The sequence below is a fragment of the Microcebus murinus genome, chromosome 4 (genome assembly GCF_040939455.1).
Source record: "Microcebus murinus isolate Inina chromosome 4, M.murinus_Inina_mat1.0, whole genome shotgun sequence".
NCBI classification, from domain to species: Eukaryota; Metazoa; Chordata; class Mammalia; order Primates; family Cheirogaleidae; genus Microcebus; species Microcebus murinus.
Genome location: NC_134107.1, coordinates 57,812,582 through 57,832,064, shown reverse-complemented (window position 1 = coordinate 57,832,064; position 19,483 = coordinate 57,812,582). Strand labels below are relative to the sequence as shown.

The 19,483-nt window shown below is 39.6% G+C and overlaps 1 protein-coding gene across 3 annotated transcripts in view; it reads right to left on the bottom strand.

The window, feature by feature from the left end:
* Positions 1-5,158: 5,158 nt before the first annotated feature.
* Positions 5,159-19,483, bottom strand: part of NUP98 (nucleoporin 98 and 96 precursor) — a 107,425-nt gene continuing 93,100 nt past the window's right edge. For all 3 annotated transcript variants that reach the window (XM_012744996.2, XM_012744997.2, XM_012744998.2), the window contains exons 29-33: positions 14,155-14,376; positions 12,063-12,304; positions 8,682-8,836; positions 6,622-6,733; positions 5,159-6,516 (exon numbers count right to left, since the gene is read on the bottom strand). In XM_012744996.2, coding sequence (XP_012600450.1) covers positions 6,299-6,516; positions 6,622-6,733; positions 8,682-8,836; positions 12,063-12,304; positions 14,155-14,376 — 949 coding nt within the window. In that variant the 3' untranslated portion in view covers positions 5,159-6,298. The remainder of the gene's footprint in view (positions 6,517-6,621; positions 6,734-8,681; positions 8,837-12,062; positions 12,305-14,154; positions 14,377-19,483) is intronic.

Here is a 19,483-nt window from a genome sequence, read left to right as displayed (position 1 = left end):
TTGCTCTTGCTCAAGCTGGTTTCGAACTCCTGACCTCAAACAATCCGCCTGCCTTGGCCTCCCAGAGAGCTAGGATTACAGGCGTGAGCCACCGCGCCCTGGCCTGAGCATTTTAATTTTTATTTATTTATTTATTTTCGACACTTATTTTTGGAAAAGTCTCACTCTGTTGCCCAAGCTGGAGTGCAGAGGCCCAATCATAGCTTGCTGCAGCCTTGAACTCCTGGGCTTAAGTGATCCTCCCACTCTAGCCTCCCAAGTAGCAGGGACTACAGGTGTATGCCCCCACATCCAGCTAATTTTTAAATTTTTTGTAGAGATGGGGTCTTATTAAAGAACCATTAAAACCCCAAGAAAACAAACAATCCAATTACAAAATTGGACAGAAGACACACACAGAAGTATACAGATAACATTAATGGATTAACAAAATATGGAATATCTATAAAATGGTTAAAAATGGGAATGACTGCCAAGAGAAATGGGGTTTACTTAGGGAAGAATGGAAATGTTTTGGAACTAGTAGTGTTGGTTGCACAATAGTGAATGTACTAAAAACCACTACAGTGTACACTTTGAAATGGTGAACTTTAGGGCGCGTGCGGTGACTCACGCCTGAAATCCTAACACTCTGGGAGGCCGAGGCAGGCAGATTGCTCAAGTTCAGGAGTTCAAAACCAGCCTGAGCAAGAGACCTCGTCTCTACTATAAACAAAAAGAAATTAATTGGCCAACTAATATATATATATATATAAAAAAAATTAGCCGGGCATGGTGGTGCATGCCTGTCGTCCCAGCTACTCGGGAGGCTGAGGCAGGATTGCTTGAGCCCAGCAGTTTGAAGTTGCTGTGAGCTAAGCTGACGCCACGGCACTCACTCTAGCCTGGGCAACAAAGCGAGACTGTCTCAAAAAAAATAAAAATAAAAAAATAAAAAATAAAATGGTGAACTTTATATTATGTGAAGTATATCTCAATTTTTAAAGTGCTACAAAACTTTTGAATTTCTCAAAAATGACATATAAGATACACATTTCTAAAAAAAAGATATACAAGTGGCCAATGAACACAAAAAAAGATGCTAAACATTATTTGTCATCAAATGTCTTAGTCCCTTTGGGCTACTGTAACAAAATATCATAGACTGGGTAGCTTATAAACAACAGAAATGTACTTCTCACAGTTTTGGAGGCTGGTAAATCCAAGATCAAGATACCAGCAGATTCAGTGTCTGGTGAGGGCCTGTTTCCTGATTCCACACATGGCACCTTCCTGCAGTGTCCTCACATGGTGGAAAGGACAAGGTAGCTTTCTGGAGCCTCTTTCATAAGGGCATTAATCTCATCCATGAGGTCTCCACCATTATGACCTAATCATCTCTCAAAGGCCCTACCACCTCACACCATCTCATTTGTGATTAGGTTTCAACATACGAATTTGGGGTTGGGGGCACAAACATTTTAGACCATAGCATCAGAGAAATGCAAACCATAATTAGATACTGCTTCGCATCTACTAGGATGCCTATAACCAAAATGATAAACAATAATAAATCCTGGTGAAGATTTGGAGAAATCAGAACCCTCATGTTGCTAGAGACAATGTAAATTGGTGTAGCCACTTTGGAAAAGTTTTGCATAGACTCAGTTTCCATATGTTTCAGCAATTTAACTTCTTAGTGAAATGAAGAAATGAAAATATGCCCACATAAGAGCAAGACCCTATCTCTACTAAAAAAATAGAAATTAATTGACCAACTAAAAATATATATCCCCCCAAAATTAGCCAGGCATGGTGGCGCATGCCTGTAGTCCCAGCTACTCAGGAGGCTGAGGCAGTAGGATCGCTTGAGCCCAGGAGATTGAGATTGCTGTGAGCTAGGCTGACGCCACGGCATTCACTCTAGCCTGGGCAACAGAGTTAGACTGTCTCAAAAAAAGAAAAACAAAATATGTCCACACAAAAACTTGTACAAGAATGTCCATACCCAGCATTGTTTATAGTAGTCACAAAATAGAAACATGCAAACAATACAACTGTCATTCAACTGATGAAAAAAGGGCAAGTGTCTGTAGTCCCACCTACTCGGGAGGCTGAGAGAGAAGGATCACTTGGCTGTAGTGCTCTCATGATCATGCCTGTGAAATGCAATTGCACTCTGGCCTGGGCAACATAGCAAGATCCTGGCTCTTAAAAAAAGTAGTTGTAAAATGGATGATTACTTGACTATAAAAAGGAACAAAGTACTGATACATGCTACATGATCAAACCTTGAAATATTAAGTGAAAGAAGCCAATTACATGATCACATACTGTGTGATTCCCTTTATATAAATGTCCAGAATTGGCAAATCTATAGAGATTAGAAGTAAATTAGTGGTTATCAAAATTTAGGCCTGAGAAGATTGAGAGATAATGGCTAAAGGCTTCAGGGTTTTATTTGAGGGATTATGAAAATATTCTAAAACTGATTGTGATGATCATTATACAACTCTGTGAATATTGCAAAAATAACTGTATATATCAAGTGGGTAATTGTATGACATGTGAATTATATCTCAATAAACTGTTATCAAAAAAGTGATAACCTATCATCAGTGAGAGTTAGCTGAGACAAGAAAACAATTGCAAAAATAAGAGATAACAGATATTGGACATGTTAGACAATGATAATTTTAATAGTTAATTTGGGCATTGTTCTAAATACCTTAACATAAATTAATTCATATCTCTCACAATACCCTTTAAAAGTAGACACTATTATTGTTTTTATTTTATAAAACAAAAGGTGACTGAGACACAGGAATAATTTACCCAAGATCCCATAGCTCATAATAACAACAGTGGACCTGGGATCTGAACATAGTTACAGTAAGTTCATCTCTTTCTATACTACAACTATACTGACTCATTTAAAAACAAAATAGAAGTATGCATAATATAATTTAAGAAATAAGATGGAGTGACCAGATGCAATGGCTCACACTTGTTAATCCCAGCACTTTGGGAGGCCCAGGTGGAAGGACTGCTTGAGGAGTTCAAGACCAACCTGGGTAATAAATATAGCTGAGACCCTGTCTCTACAAAATATTTTTTTATTTATTTTATTTATTTATTTATTTTGAGACAGAGTCTCGCTTTGTTGCCCAGGCTAGAGTGAGTGCCGTGGCGTCAGCCTAGCTCACAGCAACCTCAAACTCTTGGGCTCGAGCAATCCTACTGCCTCAGCCTCCCAAGTAGCTGGGACTACAGGCATGCGCCACCATGCCTGGCTAATTTTTTCTATATATATTAGTTGGCCAATTAATTTCTTCCTATTTATAGTAGAGACGGGGTCTTGCTCTTGCTCAAGCTGCTTTCGAACTCCTGACCTTGAGCAATCCGCCCGCCTTGGCCTCCCAAAGTGCTAGGATTACAGGCGTGAGCCACCGCACCCGGCCTCTACAAAATATTTAAAACATTAACCAGGTGTGGTGGCACATGCTGAATGAATGAATGAATGAATGTGTAAGGGAGACTTAGTAGAAATGCAATAATTGAATTTAGGAATTATGGTTAATTTTTTTAAGCATGACAATAAAAAAATGTTTTAAGCATGACAATAAAAACACACTTGTTAGACATGCTTGGGTATTGAGTGATCTGCCTCAGGAATACCAGTGCGCAGTGGGTAGGAGTAAGAATGGGGGAAAACATGAAGACAGGAAAATGTAACAGATGTTGAATGGGTTCATTACACTATTTTACTTGTGTGTGGGTGAAAATACAAGGTTTAAGGCTGGGTGTGATGGGTCACACCTGCAATCTCGTCACACCTGTAATCTCTGCACTTTGGGAGGCCCAGGTGGGAGGATCACTTTGAAGCTAGTAGTTTGAGACCAGCCTGAGCAACATAGCAAGACCCCATCTCCACAAAAATAAAAATAAATTAGCCAGGTGTCGTGGCGCACACCTGTAGTCCCAGCTACTCAGGAGGCTGAGGCAGGAGGATCACTTGAGCCCGGGAGTTTGAGGCACTGCACTCTAACCTAGGTGACAGAATGAGATCCTCTCTCTAAAAAAAAACAAAAACAAAAAGAGTAAAACATCTATTCCAGCATTCTGGTGACAAAATTAGTTATTTTGGATGTTGTAACAAGGTTGTGGATTACACAGCTATTGAGTCTTGAGAAAACTGGTTCCTGCTTTATATTTTTGAGAAATTAAAATGTTTTTCTTTTTATTTCCATAGGATTTTGGGATGTAGAAGAGATTGTTCATCACTTTTACCTGGAACTAGAAGTCTGTTCTCTATGACAAACATTTGATTTAGAACCTTTTTTAATATAAAGAAAATAATACTTGCCCTAAGAGGAAATATTGCACAAATTTACAATTGTTATCATTGTTAAAGGATAACCACTTCTATAGCACACTCACTTATCGAAAAACTCCTCTGGTGAGGAAAGGTCAGGAATTCTTTGCTAGAAGTCCCACAATGCTGTGACTCACTCAGAATCACACAGCAAATGTCAGTAATGGAGGGGAGATTCACAGCTGAGTAACACTTATCCTCAGAGACCAAACACAGGGGCAGGCCCACTCTGCTTTCTCATATCTGAATTCCCTGATGTCCCAGAAGTCTTTGGCTTAATTCTAATTGGAATTTGCTCACATTTTCAGTTTGACAAATCAAAATAAGATCTGAATAGTACTCATGTTGTTCATTTGATACATCTCAAAAACAACTCTCTGTGAAGCAGCAACATTAGGGATCATTATCATATTTATGCAAAGGAATCTGAGTTTAGAAAAGTGAGGTGTCAGCCAGGGTTTAACAACAAAAAGCACCAGAACAGAAGAGCAAGGAGGCTTTGCACGGTAAGCATATTCTATTGGGCAATTTCAGACCTCAACTGGGAATCTATGTGCATAAATATATATATAGTAGTCAGTATCAATCAATAATCAACTCCCCTGCCCCCAAATATGTCCTTATAATTTAGTCTTTGGGCTGGTCTGTATCTCAGTGTAGCACCAAATTGTTCTCTCTTTAACCCATGGCCTGTCTTCATTTAGACTGCAAATTTAAAAACAGGCTACAATCAAACAATGCCACCATAAAAGATCCTTGGGGCAAGAAGGTTCAAAAATACAAAGGGAAAGCCAATACCAGGAATGCTATAAACATTTATTTATTTTTTTTAAGAAAGTAGCTTCAGAAAAAGAGGAAAATAATCTAGATCATTTATTTATATATATATATATTTTAATAAAAACCTTTACATAATCTTCATGCATAAAGACCCCGGGGTGGCCATCTTGCCTGTGACAGCTCTAGCATGAACTGTCTCAGGCCATTACCTGGGGCTCCCCCATAGCTGGCAGCAATGTAGCAAAGGCCCTCTGCCTGCACCTAAAGCCCAGCTGTTTGCCTGCCTAAGCGATGGTTTTACCTTCTGGGAGGGAGGAGAAAGGGTAGCAAATGCTTTGGGACTAATATGGGAAAAAGAGGGAGGGATACCCAACCTGCCATTTTTTTATCCAAACTCTTTAGGCAAATCCAGAGTCCCAAAAAGATGACTGAAAACCAGGGATGAAACCGAATTCTGGGAGCTTCCCAGAGACATGTGATATGTGACCAGGGGCTGCTGCACATGGTAGTAGGGAAGGTATGGTGTTCATGGAACATCCAAGGCAGGAACAAAACAAGCCTCGAAGATTGACCACTCCATGGCAGGCACTCACTTCTACCCTAAATGTGTTGGAAAGACCTTGTTGTTTCCTAACTCAGTCCAACCCTCTTTGACTCAAAAACTGAGTTAACTAACCAAGCTACTTAAAAGACAGATTTCTGTTCCTCCTTTGGATAGTTCATCTGCTAAGGAAGGACAGTCCTAGACCAACACATTTATCCCATAACCTGTCTCACTTCTCTATAGTATAAAAGGGCTGGTAGGAGTAGGGTAGCAGGTTGGCATGGAGGGTTCCCAAGATCCAGAATGGCTGGGAATGGAAAAGGATTCCCTGGTTTTCTGGGGATTCTGCCAAAGGGGCTTTATTGACCCTTTTTAAAAGAGGGGGAAAAAAAAACAATGGTATTGAGGATGGTAAAAGGAGACTTTTCTCCTTTTTTCGGGTTCTAGAAGCCCTTATGCTGTGTTAAGTATTAAGAAAAGCCCTGAATGACTGGAGGAAGGAAGAGTGGATTCCATAGCCAACCCAGAGAATGGCGAACAGTGCCAATCAAAACAATGCAGGGAACCTCTGTGTGGTGAGTGTGAACAGGCATGTGAGTGTGGTGTGAAGAGCCTGGGGCTCACTGGCTCCCAACAGTCAGTTCTCGAAGATAGGACTGTGTGAGGCTGCGCAGTTCCTCCAAGGCGTAGTCCTCAGGCATGGGGAGCCGGCCAATGTGGGGAGCCAACAGGCGTAAAGGGACTCTCTGAGGGTCTGGTGTTGAATCAGAGGTTGTATCAGGAGCATGCTGCAGACTCAGTACCACCCGCAGCAGGTTGGCTATACGTTTGGCCATGTCTAGAGAGAAAAAGTGGAGTGAGCACCAAGGATAGGGGGTGGGGTGTAATACTCATAAAGACAGGAAGCAAATAGGCAGGAAGTAGGGATAGGCTAGAGGTATACCTGACTGAGCTAGGCGATCCTTGGCATTGTAACACTGGATCTGCTCTATCCGGTTGCACAGTGAAGTCACTTTCGCGTGTAACTGCTCCAGCTCATAACCTGAGCAATCCACCTACAAAGAAGCAAAGAAACTAATTAATCCAAGAGGAGTTCCCATCACTCCAATCCTACCCATAGATTAGACAAAACTCTGAAACGGTGAAATGAGGGGAAAACCCAAGCTGGTGCAGTGCCATGCAACTACCATCTAGCCTAGTAGTTGAGGATAATAATAGATAACAATTATACAATTTATGTATATTTTAATCTTTTTGAACACCCTGTCAGAATATGCACTACTTTGCCACTGTCCACTCCATTCCCTGCTTTTCTTTAAACAGATGAGAGATAAAGAGAGACAGGGTCTTGCTCTGTTGCTGAGGTTGAGTTCAGTGGTGATCATAGTTCACTACAGCCTCAAACTCCTGAGCTCAAATGATCCTCCTACCTCAGCCTCCTGAGGAGCTAGGTCTACAGGCATGCACCACAACACCAGCTTATTTTAAAAAAATTATAGAGGTGGGGGTCTCACTGTGTTGCCCAGACTAGTATTGAACTCCTGGCCTCAAGCAATCCTTCTGCCTTTACTTTCCAAAGTGCTGGAATTGTAGGTGTCAGCCACCGTGCCTGGACCAGAACTTGAGCTTTTTTTTTTGAGACAGAGTCTCACTCTGTTACCTGGGCTAGAGTGCTGTGGCATTAGCCTAGCTCACAGTAGTCTTAAACTCCTGGGCTCAAGCAATCCTTGTGCCTCAGCCTCCTGAGTAGCTAGGACTACATGCACCACCATGCCCAGCTAATTTTTTCTATATATTTTTAGTTGTCCAATTAATTTCTTTCTATTTTTAGTAGAGATGGGGTTTCGCTCTTGCTCAGGCTGGTCTTGAACTTCTGACTTTGAGCGATCCACCGCCTCGGCCTCCCAAGAGTGCTAGGATTACAGGCGTGATCCATCACACCTGGCCTCTTTTCTATTTATAGTAGATACGGGGTCTCACTCTTGCTCAGACTGGTCTCGAACTCCTGACTTTGAGCAATCCTCCCACCTCGGCCTCCCAGAATGCTAGGATTACAGGTGTGGGCCACTGCACCTGGCCAGAACTTGAGCTCTTAACCTCTATATTCTATTGCCTTTAACCTTAAAATAAAAAAGACTTCCCTAAAAGTAGGGCTTATGGCAACCTGGAGATGTGAATAAGTAACTACAATATGGTCTGATAGGCAATACGCTAGTAGAAAAATGTACCAAGGGTTTTGGTAGTAAAAAACAAAGTACAAATTAACTCTCTGGGGGAAAAGGAGGGAGAAATAGAGTTAATAGCTTCTGCCTCAGCCTCCCGAGTAGCTGGGACTACAGGCATGCGCCAACATGCCCGGCTAGTTTTATATATATATATTAGTTGGCCAAATTAATTTCTTTCTATTTATAGTAGAGACAGGGTCTGGCTCTTGCTCAGGCTGGTTTCGAACTCCTGACCTCGAGCAATCCGTCCGCCCTAGCCTCCCAGAGTGCTAGGATTACAGGCGTGAGCCACCGCGCTCGGCCTTGATCTTAAAGGATGAATATAACTGTGCTAGGTAAAGTGTGGAATATAACATGGTTTGTTGAAAACACCACAGGTAATTAAGGGTGAGTAGCGTAAGCTAGCAAGGCTAGGATGTGGAATGTGAACGGTAGGAATGAAGGCAGGAGTAAAAGGTAAAAGGCTCTACAGGGACTTAAATCCAGTACTTATGAGTTTGTTTCTGTGCTGTAAGCAAGCAATAGAGACCCATCTTATGACTATCAAGACTGACTTAACACATTTTAATGAAGACTTATAAAAACTGTATTTGCAATCTTAAAACATGCAAAAGAATTAGTGATTAACAATTTTCCTCACCAAATCTCTTTTACTCTATATCTCATCCCTGAGCTTCTCACTCTAACTAGGGCTGAACAAGAGGAGGGGACTGCCTATAGACAAGCCTCAGGAATGTCTACTGCATATATTTGCTGGTAATGAAAGGAATTCAGGTACCTGTTGTATATGGTGGAGCATTTCAATGACCCGAATATAGTCCAGGTAAACAAGCCCAGATGTTTCCCAGTCCTGAATTAGGCTGCTGTGCTCTGGAGGTGCCAGGTCTTCTAAGAACCCCTTCAGGTAGTCATAGTTCTCATTAATGATGGCATCTGAAGAAACAAAATATTGAACACAATGTCTGCATAAGTGCATGGTTTCCGAATGGGCAGAAGACATGGTAGAAATCTAAGACAGGAAGGAAGGAGAAATAACATTGGGCCAGACTTTAGAATTACAAGTAGATACAGGCATACCTCAGAGACATTGCATGTTCAGTTTTAGACCTTAGAAATAGAGCAAATACTGCAATAAAGCAAATCATACAAAATTTTCTCAGTGGTTTCTATGCATTGGTTTCTCAGTGCATATAAAAGTTACATTTATACTATACTATAGTCTATTAGTGTACAATAGCATTATGCCTAAAAGTACATACCTTAATCAAAAAATACTTTCTTGCTAAAAAATGCTAATGATCATCTTAGCCTTCATTGAACAGTAATATTTTTGCTGGTGGAGGTCTTGCATTGATGTTGATAGCGCTGGTAGAATAGTAGTTGAAGGTTGGGGTGGCTGCAGCAATTTCTTAAGACAATAATGAAGTATGCTACTCTATTGACTCATCTATGACAGATTTCTTCATGCTGTTTGATAGCATTTACCCACACAGCAGAACTTCTTTCAAAATTGGAGTCAATCTTCTCAAACCCAACCACTGCTTTATTAACTAAGTTTATGTAATATTCTAAATTCTTTGCTGTCATTTCAACAATGTTCACAGCATCTTCACCAGAAGTAAACCTTCTATGGATGCACAAAGGAAGTTGTTTCTCAAGAAACAACTCGTCGGTTGAAGTTTGATCATAGACTGCAGCAATTCATTCACAACTTTTAGCTCCACTTCTAATTCTAGTTCTCTTGCTATTTCCTCCGCATATACACTCACTTTCTCCACTAAAATCTTAACCCCTCAAAGTAATCCATAAGGATTGGAATCAACTTGTTCTATATATACTACTGTTAATTTTGATATTTTAACCTCCTCCCATAAATCACAAATGTTCTTAATGGCATCTAGAATGGTGAATACTTTCTAGAAACCTTTCAATTCACTTTGTCCAGATCCATTAGAGGATTTACTATCTATGGCAGTGATAAACTTATGAAATGTATTTCTTAAATAATAAGGCTTGAAAGTTGAATTACTCCTTGATCCATGGGCTGTAGAATGGATATCGTGTTCACAGGCACAAAAACATCAATCTTCTTGTATATCTACATCACAGCTCTTGGGTGACTAGGTGTATTCACTGTCAGTGAGCAATAATATTCTGAAAGGAATCTTTTTTTTTTTTTTTGAGACAGAGCCTTGCTCTGTTGCCCTGGCTAAAGTGCAGTGACATCATTATAGCTCACTGCAACTCCAAACTCCTGGGGCTCAAATGATCTTCCTGCCTCAGCTTCCCTAGTACCTAGGACTACAGGCACATGCCATCCATGCCCAGCTAATTTTTCTATTTTTTTATAGAGATGAGGTCTCATTCTTACTCAGGCTGGTCTCAAACTTTCGACTTCAAGCAATCCTCCTGCCTCAGCCTCCCAGAGTGCTAGGACTATAGGTGTGAGCCAACTATGCCTGGCTGAATCTTTTCTTCCTGAATAGTAGGTCTCAACAGGGGGCTTAAAATATTCAGTAAACGGAGGGGGGGAAATGGGCATTTATTGAAACCTTAAAATCTGTACCCCCATAATATGCTGAAATAAAAAAAAAATTCAGTAAACCATTCTATAAACAGATGTGCTGTCATACAGGCTTTGTTATTCCATTTACAGAGCACAGGCAGAGTAGATTAGGCATAATACTTAAGGGCCTTAGGATTTTCAGAATGGTAAGTGAGCACTGGCTTCAACTTAAACTCACCAGCTGCATTAGCCCCTAACATGAGAGTCAGCCTATCTTTTGAAACTTTGAAGCCAGGCATTGACTTCTCTTCTTTAGCTATCAAAGTCCTAGATATGCCAGGCATGGTAGCTCATGCCTATAATCCTAGTATGTTGAAAGGGCAAGCCAGGAGGATTGCTTGAGGCCAGGAGTTTGAGGTTGCAATGAGCTATGATGATACCACTGCACTCTAGCCTGGGAAATAGAGCAAGACACTGTCTCAAAAAAAAAAAAGAGAGAGAGAGAAAATCCTAGATGGAATCTTCCAACAGTAAGCTGTTTAATCTACATTGAAAATCTGTTGTTTAGTGTATCCACCTTTATTGATTATCTTAGCTACATCTTTCTGACAACTTGCTGTAGCTTCTCCCTCACCACTTGCTGCTTTATCTTGCACTCTTATGTTATGTAAATAGTTTCTTTCCTTAAACCTCATGAGCCAACCTCTGTTAGCTTCAAACTTTTCTTTGCAGCTTCCTCACCTGTCTCAGCTTTCTTTGAATCAAAGAGAGTTAGGGCCTTTACTTGGTTAATGTTTGGTATAAGAAGCCTGCCTTTTGAACTGTACTGGCTTTTGATATGCCTCCCTTACTAAGCTTGATCATTTCTAGCTTTTGATTTAAAGTGAGAGAAGTGTGACTCTTCTTATCACTTGAATATCGAGAAGCCACAGTAGGATTATTAATTTGGCATAATTTTAATAATGTTGTATCTCAGGGAATAGGAAGGCCCAATGAAAGGGAGAGAGATGGGTAATGGTTGGTTGCTGGAGCAGTCAGAAGACACATATCTTTTATGTACATGGTTCCTGGTGACCCAATATAATTATAATGGTAACAACCAACGATCACTGATCAGACTAATGCAACAGACAAAATAATAATGAAAAAGTTGGAAATATTGCAAAAATCACTGATATGTTATACAGAGACATGAAGTGAGCACATGGTGTTGGAAAAATGGCGCCAACTGACTTGCTTTATGTAGGGTTCCACAAACCTTCAATTTATTTTTTAAAAAGTATCTGCAAAGCACAATAAAATAAGGTATACCTAATTCTGAAATTCTCGAAAGGAAAACTTGAAGAATTTCTGGCTTCAGTTCCCCAAGGAGGTATTTTTCTCATTGGTGGATAACATTTCCATAAAGAGCTTAATAAATTAGTGCACGTCAGGGACATTTCTGGCAAATGGTTAGCAATATTGCCACCTTCCCTGCTCCTCTAGCCCTTCATCCTGGCCAAGTGTCTTCTGCAGGGAGCTTTCCCAAAGGGTGATTTCATTCAAGTCTGCCATGTCCTATACTGAGTATCATCTCCGGCCTGACCCATCATGGGGGTTCAGAGGTTGGAAGAATTTGGGGTGATTCCATGAGATGTGTGTCCCAGCACTCACCAGAAGCTAAGTGCCGGATGATGAGTTTGTGGCAGCGGTTCCAGTGCCCAGCTTTAAATAAATACAGGGCCTCCAAGTGTTTGTCAGATTCCATGTGTGCTCGTACTGCTTTGGCCTCATGAATCCACTCAGCAGGTACACAAAGCTTCTGGGTAAGGAAAGTCTCCTTAGCCCAAGATTCAGGGGTTTCCAATAGCTGGCAGTGCCGGATAAGCAGCTCTCGAACGGCCTTCTCACGTATGCTGTATGAAGGGAGATAAGCTACATTAAAGTCCCATCCTCACTCAGGGAGAAGGCTGCCCCAGACAGCTTAAGAGTGGCCTCTGAGGCAGTCTCTCAAATAGCAGGTCTCGATTCTTAGTGGATCATTTTAAACATCACCAAAAAAATATGAAATTCTAAGCACATCCAATTTTCATGGTCAGAAAGTTGGAAAACTTAATACTCTACAGCAGGCTGCCCACTCCCCAGAAAGGACTTCCCCTAGGTAAGATCTTTATTTCCCATCTAGTAACATTTCATTGTCAACACCTAGAAGATCAAGTACTAGAATAGGGAGAATTCTACTCCATAGAGTAGTCATCTTAAGTTCATTTCTAACCTTCTCCTTTCCCTTTCTCCTATATGGTCAGTACAAGCAAAAAAAATAGTTTAGAAAGGTAACGTCTCTTTCAGGTCTTTGTTTCTTTTCTCAAGCCACTGGCTTTCCTAATTCACTCTCTCTCTACCTGTGGATTAAGATCCCTTGAGGAGAATCATTTTATGCCTAGACCAAAAGGACTAGTCATTTAGTTTTGGACCAAAACTATTCACCTCATCATGGACTCTTTCTGAACTCCTAAACTTTTCAAGGACTCCCAATCTCAGTACAGCTGCCTCCTTTTTTATATCCTTTTTCAGGAAATAGGATCTGCTTCCCCACAGCCAACTCTGAAACATCAGTCATCCTATCAGCTGGCCTTTTAGCATGTGAAATCCCTCATAAGAGTGTTTAAATAAACTTGAAGGAATAGTTTGGGGTTATTTCAGTCCTGTTACGGGAGAAGAGGAAGGAGAAATTGTTTAACAGGAAGGCTGTGCTAGATGCTTTATATGTTTATTCTTTTAATCCCACAGTCACCTTTGAATAGGGACTAATGTTATGATTTCACAGATTAAAAAAACATGACAGTGCAGCATAGTGATTAAGAGCATAGACTCCGGATATTGAGTTGGAAACCTCACTCTGCCATTTACTAGCTGTATGACCTTGAGCAAAAGTTACTTAATCTCCCTATGTCTTGGGTTGCTCATCTGCAAAATAGAGATTATAAGAGGGTCAAGCTCATAAATTCATTATGAGAATAAAATAGTTAATATATGTAAAATACTTAGAGTATAAACATATACAAAATCACTGATATCATTAATAAAAAACCCCCAACTTCATCTTGTTGAAACCATGGTGAAAAGGCATTTCTCCAGTTCTATTTTAGGACAGAGAACCAAAACACATGCAGTAAAGCCTAAGGTTGTGTTGATAAATAGAGTACTACCAAACTTAAGGTGTGGGTGGGTGGCAAGAAGCCAGTAGACAGAGAAAAGGTAGGGGCCTTCCTGCCAACCCATTACAACAGTGTCATAGATCCACTAAGGCAGCTGAGCCAGCATTACTTCTGCATAATTCCTGAACATGCCCCATTGAACTGAATCTGTGCCTAAGTTAATGCTATCCCCCAACCCGGACATATCCTTCCATTTCCACTTCATTATTTTCTATTCTAATTTTACAAGTTCTTCGACTCTTACCTCTAGACTTTTTCTGATCATTGCTGTTCACAGAGATCTCTTTTCATTTCTTAGACTACTGAGAGGCCTTATGATAAATATTATAATTTGGCACTTAATCATAGTCACTCTGATTTTTAACTGCTTCACATGAATAGGGATAATCTGGGCTGAGGGCTTAACTGTCTTGAGGTTTATCATGAGGCTGGACATAACATATATTCTAAATAATTAGTTGCTGAATTAACCCTAAGAGACTATGATTCCTTTGGCATTGCCCTGAAGTATTAGATGCACCCAGAGGGTTCAATGACTTTTCACTTACCTTGAGTTGTCAATGTGCAGGAGGACGAAGATGGCCCACTCCCAGAGCCCCTCACTTTCCAATTGGCCGGCATAACTAGCCTGCAGCACACCTTCACACTGCTCTGAGAGATGAGTATAGTTAAGAGCCCTCAGTACTTCCCATAAGTGCCAGCTTAGGCGGTAGTCCAAAGGATCTGCTGTTATGCTTCGAGGTTCCAACAGCTGGTTGAGATCATAATGTCTGCAGAGAAGAATGTGCTGATAGTTATCATATCCAGCCAATAGATGGCCTGCACTGATAGGTCAACTGTTCTGGTTATGTCTCAGAAGACAATAAAATAACGCAAGCATTAATAAAATAACGCAAAAGCATTACAGGCCTTCCTTCCTTCCCTCTGAGACTCAGGGGTCCTCAAACTATAACCCGCGAGTCACACGCGGCCCACTGAGGACATTTATCCAGCCCGCTGGGTGTTTTTGCTGTCACTGCCTGTCCTGGTTAGCAGCCGACTCATCCCAGGCCTACAGTGTGCATGTGTGGAATGTGTGCCGCACTCTCCAACAGCCCTCCAATGGTCTGAGGGACAGTGAACTGGCACCCAGTTTAAAAAGTCTGAGGACCCCTTCCTTTAGATAATACAAAGAAACAGGGCACCTTCTCTTCTGAGGCTGTGTGATCTAACGGGTTAGCTGGTATTGGTTTGGCATATATGTTTTACCATCCTGATATAGGGAGTCTTCAAAATTCTCATCCTTCCATTCCCTCATTATACTGTGTTATTTTTCCTCATCATGTAAAGAAAAGGTAACATAGCTACCTTAGTATATTTCAGATTGTTCTATTATCTGAAGTTGTTAGGTGCTAATTCTTCTATTTGTTTGAACAGCTAACTGGTCTTCATGATGATTATTTCCTTCTTTGGGTTGTAATTTTTATCTTTGATTTTGTCATCAGTAGGTATAATTCTTTATATAGAAATCTAGGTGCTGTAGGTTTTGAAAGTATCCAGAGATTTGCAGAGATTTTTGCTTTGTCTTCTGCTGGAGGCTCAGGGATTTCAATGGCCCTGAACCAGTTTACATGGTAAATTCTTAGCTTGCAATTCCCAGCTATAAGATTAGTACAAACTAAGACCCCACACCTGCAACTATAATCCCACACATGGATGTTTTAAAGATCCAGTAACTTTTCCTTTTCATCTAAGATCTCAGACATTTTATAACTTTCTAACAACTTTCTGAGTAAAGAGTCAAGTTTTTCTATACCAGTGGTGTTGCACAGAACATTACGAGATGATGGAAAATTTCTCTACTCTGCCTTGACCAATTTGATAGCCACTAGCCACATATGGATAGTAAACACCTGAAATATGGTTAGAGTAAATTTTAAATTTTATTTAATTTAAATTAAAATAGCCATGTGAATAGCATCTATTCTATTGGACAGTACAGTCCATTTTTTTTTTTTTTTTTTTTTTTTGAGACAGAGTCTCACTTTGTTGTCCAGGCTAGAGTGAGTGCCGTGGCGTCAGCCTAGCTCACAGCAACCTCAAACTCCTGGGCTTGAGTGATCCTTCTGCCTCAGCCTCCCGAATAGCTGGGACTACAGGCATGCGCCACCATGCCCGGCTAATTTTATATATATATATCAGTTGGCCAATTAATTTCTTTCTATTTATAGTAGAGACGGGGTCTCGCTCTTGCTCAGGCTGGTTTTGAACTCCTGACCTTGAGCAATCCGCCCGCCTCGGCCTCCCAAGAGCTAGGATTACAGGCGTGAGCCACAGCGCCCGGCCAGTACAGTCCATTTTTAAGGGATTGAGTATTAATTTTATCCAAGTCATAGCAACTCTACTTTTCATGACAACAAGGCTACATTTACTACCTTATTCTGGCTTTGGTTTCTCTATTTCTGGCACTTTGGGATAGCCTCTTCTTTCTTTTGTAGACACAAAAACTGACATGTAATAAACTGCACATGTCTAGAGTACACAATTTTGATAAATTTTAACATGTGGACAGTAAAACCACCACCACGACTGAGAAAATAAACATATCCATCATCTCCAAAATTTTTCTTATACCCCTCTGCAATTCTTGCTTTATGCCCCTCCACCCCTTCCCAGGCAATTCATCTGCTTTCTGTCATCATAAATTAGCTCTCATATTGAGGCTGTAACTTATAAAAAAAAAAAAAAAAGAAAAAGAAAAAAAAATAATAAAAAATAAATTAGCTCTCAATTTGCATAACTTTATATAAATAGAAAGCATATAGTATTTTTTTAGGGGCACTCTTTTAGGGTTTGGCTTCCTTCAAAACTAAGCATAGAGTTATTTTGCAATTCACCATGCTGTTGCATGCATCAACAGTTCACTCCTCTATGTTGTTGAACAGTATTCCACTGTATAAAGGACTACAATTTGTTATCCATTCACCTGTTGACAAAAATTTGGGTTGTTTCCTGTTTGGTGCCATTATAAATAAAGTTGCTATAAACATTCAAATAGGGAAAACATATATTCATTCCTCTTGGGTAATTACATACATAGGAGAGGAATGGCTGAATCATATGATAGGTATATGTTTATAACTTTTAAAGAAGTTGCCAGACTGTCTTTCGAAATGGCTGTGCCATTTTGTATTTTTTTTCACTAGCAGTGCTTAAGAATTCCAGTTGCTCCACATCCATGAAAACACTTGGTACAGAAGGTCTGTTGAATTTTTAGCCATTCTTACAGGTAGGTAGTAGTATACCATGATGGTTTTAATTTGCATTTTCCTGTTGTCTATTGATGCTGAACATCTCTTCATGTGCTTATTTGATATTTCGATCTTCTTTGATGAGGAATCTGTTTAAATATTTTATCCAATTTTTAAATGGAATTGTCTTTCTTATTATTGAATTTTCAGAGTTCTTTATATATTTTAGATACAAGTCCTTTATTAAATATAATAAATCACAAATGTTCCCCAGTCTGTAGTTTCTCATTATTCTCTTACTAGCCATTCAATGAGAAGTAGTTTTAAATTTCGCTGAAGTACAATTTACCAATTTTTTTCTTTCATGAATTCTGTGTTTTATGTCTATCTAAGAAATCTTTGCCTAGTCCACAGCTACAAAAATTTTCTGGTTTATTTTCTTCTAGAAAGTTTATAGTTAGGTTTGAAATTTAGGTATATGATCCATTTTCAGCTGGATAAACAACAGAGATTAACCAATGAAACCAAAAGCTGGTTCTTTGAATGGGTCCATAGAATTACTAAACTCTAGGTAGACTAAGAGAAGAAAGAATGACACAAATTAGGCCGGGCGCTGTGGCTCACGCCTGTAATCCTAGCTTTTGGGAGGCCGAGGCGGGCGGATTGCTCAAGGTCAGGAGTTCAAAACCAGCCTGAGCGAGACCCCGTCTCTACTATAAATAGAAAGAAATTAATTGGCCAACTGATATATATATAAAAAATTAGCCGGGCATGGTGGCGCATGCCTGTAGTCCCAGCTACTCGGGAGGCTGAGGCAGAAGGATCACTCGAGCCCAGGAGTTTGAGGTTGCTGTGAGCTAGGCTGACGCCACGGCACTCACTCTAGCCTGGGCAACAAAGCGAGACTCTGTCTCAAAAAAAAAAAAAAAAAAAAAAAGAATGACACAAATTATCAGTAACAGGAAATAAAGAGACACTGTTACAGATTCTACTGGTATTTAAAAAGGATAATAAAGAAATGTTATGAATAATTTCATGCTAATAAATCTGGTGACTTTTGTGAAACAAATTTCTTAAAATAAATTATTAAAGTTGACTTGTGAATAAATATAAAATCTCAACAGCCCTATATCTATTAATTATGCAGTATAAAAACTTTTATAAATTCGACCATCTAAAAATGTAAAACATTCCATTAGCTTCATAAAAAATGCGAAAAGAACAGCTCTTTTGCTGGGAGAATATGAAAATTTCTATTATAAAATATACAATTTATAATAATCATATATAATAAATATACCCAGAATATATAAACAATTACAAAACACATTAAGTCAGCCCTATTTAAAAAAAGGCAAAATATTTAAATAGACATTTTAGCAAAGAAGATATACAGATGGTAAATAAGCACGTGAAAAAAATTCATTATGCAAATTAAAACACAATCAGAAGGTTTAATACAGGGAGATTAGAAAGTTCTGGAGATTGATGGTGGTGATGCTTGCACAATAATGTGATGTACTTAATGACACCTAATTATATGCTTAACATGGTAAATTTTATATATATTTTCTTGTAATACAAAACTATATTATTCTATATAATTAATATAGTTAAATACCCTATATTTAAAAGAAGGGATTGAATAATTGAAAAGAGATGTGAGATGTTAGTGTGACTGGAAAGAAAAAAACCACCTGTAGGTATTTCTAATATAATGTAAAAATACATCTCTGAAATATTAATAGTTTTAATTAGTAGAGTAGATATAATAATAGCACAGGATAATATATTGGATAAATATAAATAAACCACTCTGCATTTCTTAATGAAAACACACACACACACAGATACTACTATTACATGCCAAATAAAATGGTACAATTTAAAAATCTGGCTGGAAGCGATGGCTCACCCCTGTAATCCTAGAAGGATGAGGTGGGAGGATCGTCTGAGGTCAGGAGTTTGCGACCAGCCTTAGCAAGAGTCTCTACTAAAAATAGAAAAAATCAGCTGGGTATGGTGGCATATGCCTGTAGTCCCAGCTACTCTGGAGGCTGAAGCAGGAGGATTGCTTGAGCCCAGGAGTTTGAGATTGCTGTGAGCTAGGCCAACACCACAGCACCCTAGCCCAGGCAATAGAGTGAGACTCTGTCTCTAAATAAATAAATAAAAATAAAAATCTGACAACAGACTGGGCACAGTGACTCATGCCTATAATCCTAGCACTTTAGGAGGCTGAGACAGGGGGATAGCTTGAGGCCAGGAGTTGAGACCAGCCTGGGCTACACAGAAGACTCCATCTCTTCAAGACATTAGCCGGCCATGGTGGCACACCTGTAGTCCCAGCTACTCAGGAGGCTGAGGCAGAAGGATCACCTGAAGCCCAGTAGTTTGAGGTTGCAGTGAGCTATGATCACATCAATGCACTTTAACCTGGGCAACAGAGCCAAGACCCTGTCTCAAGAAAAAACAAACAAACAAAAAAAACAAACCCAAATCTGACAATACCAAAATTTAAAAAGGATACGGAGCAACTAGAGATCTATGTATTACTGGTGGGAAAGTAAAATGATATATCCACAATAGCTAAAAATAAGAAAACCTAACTGCCATCAATAAATGAATAGATATATTCCTATGCAAA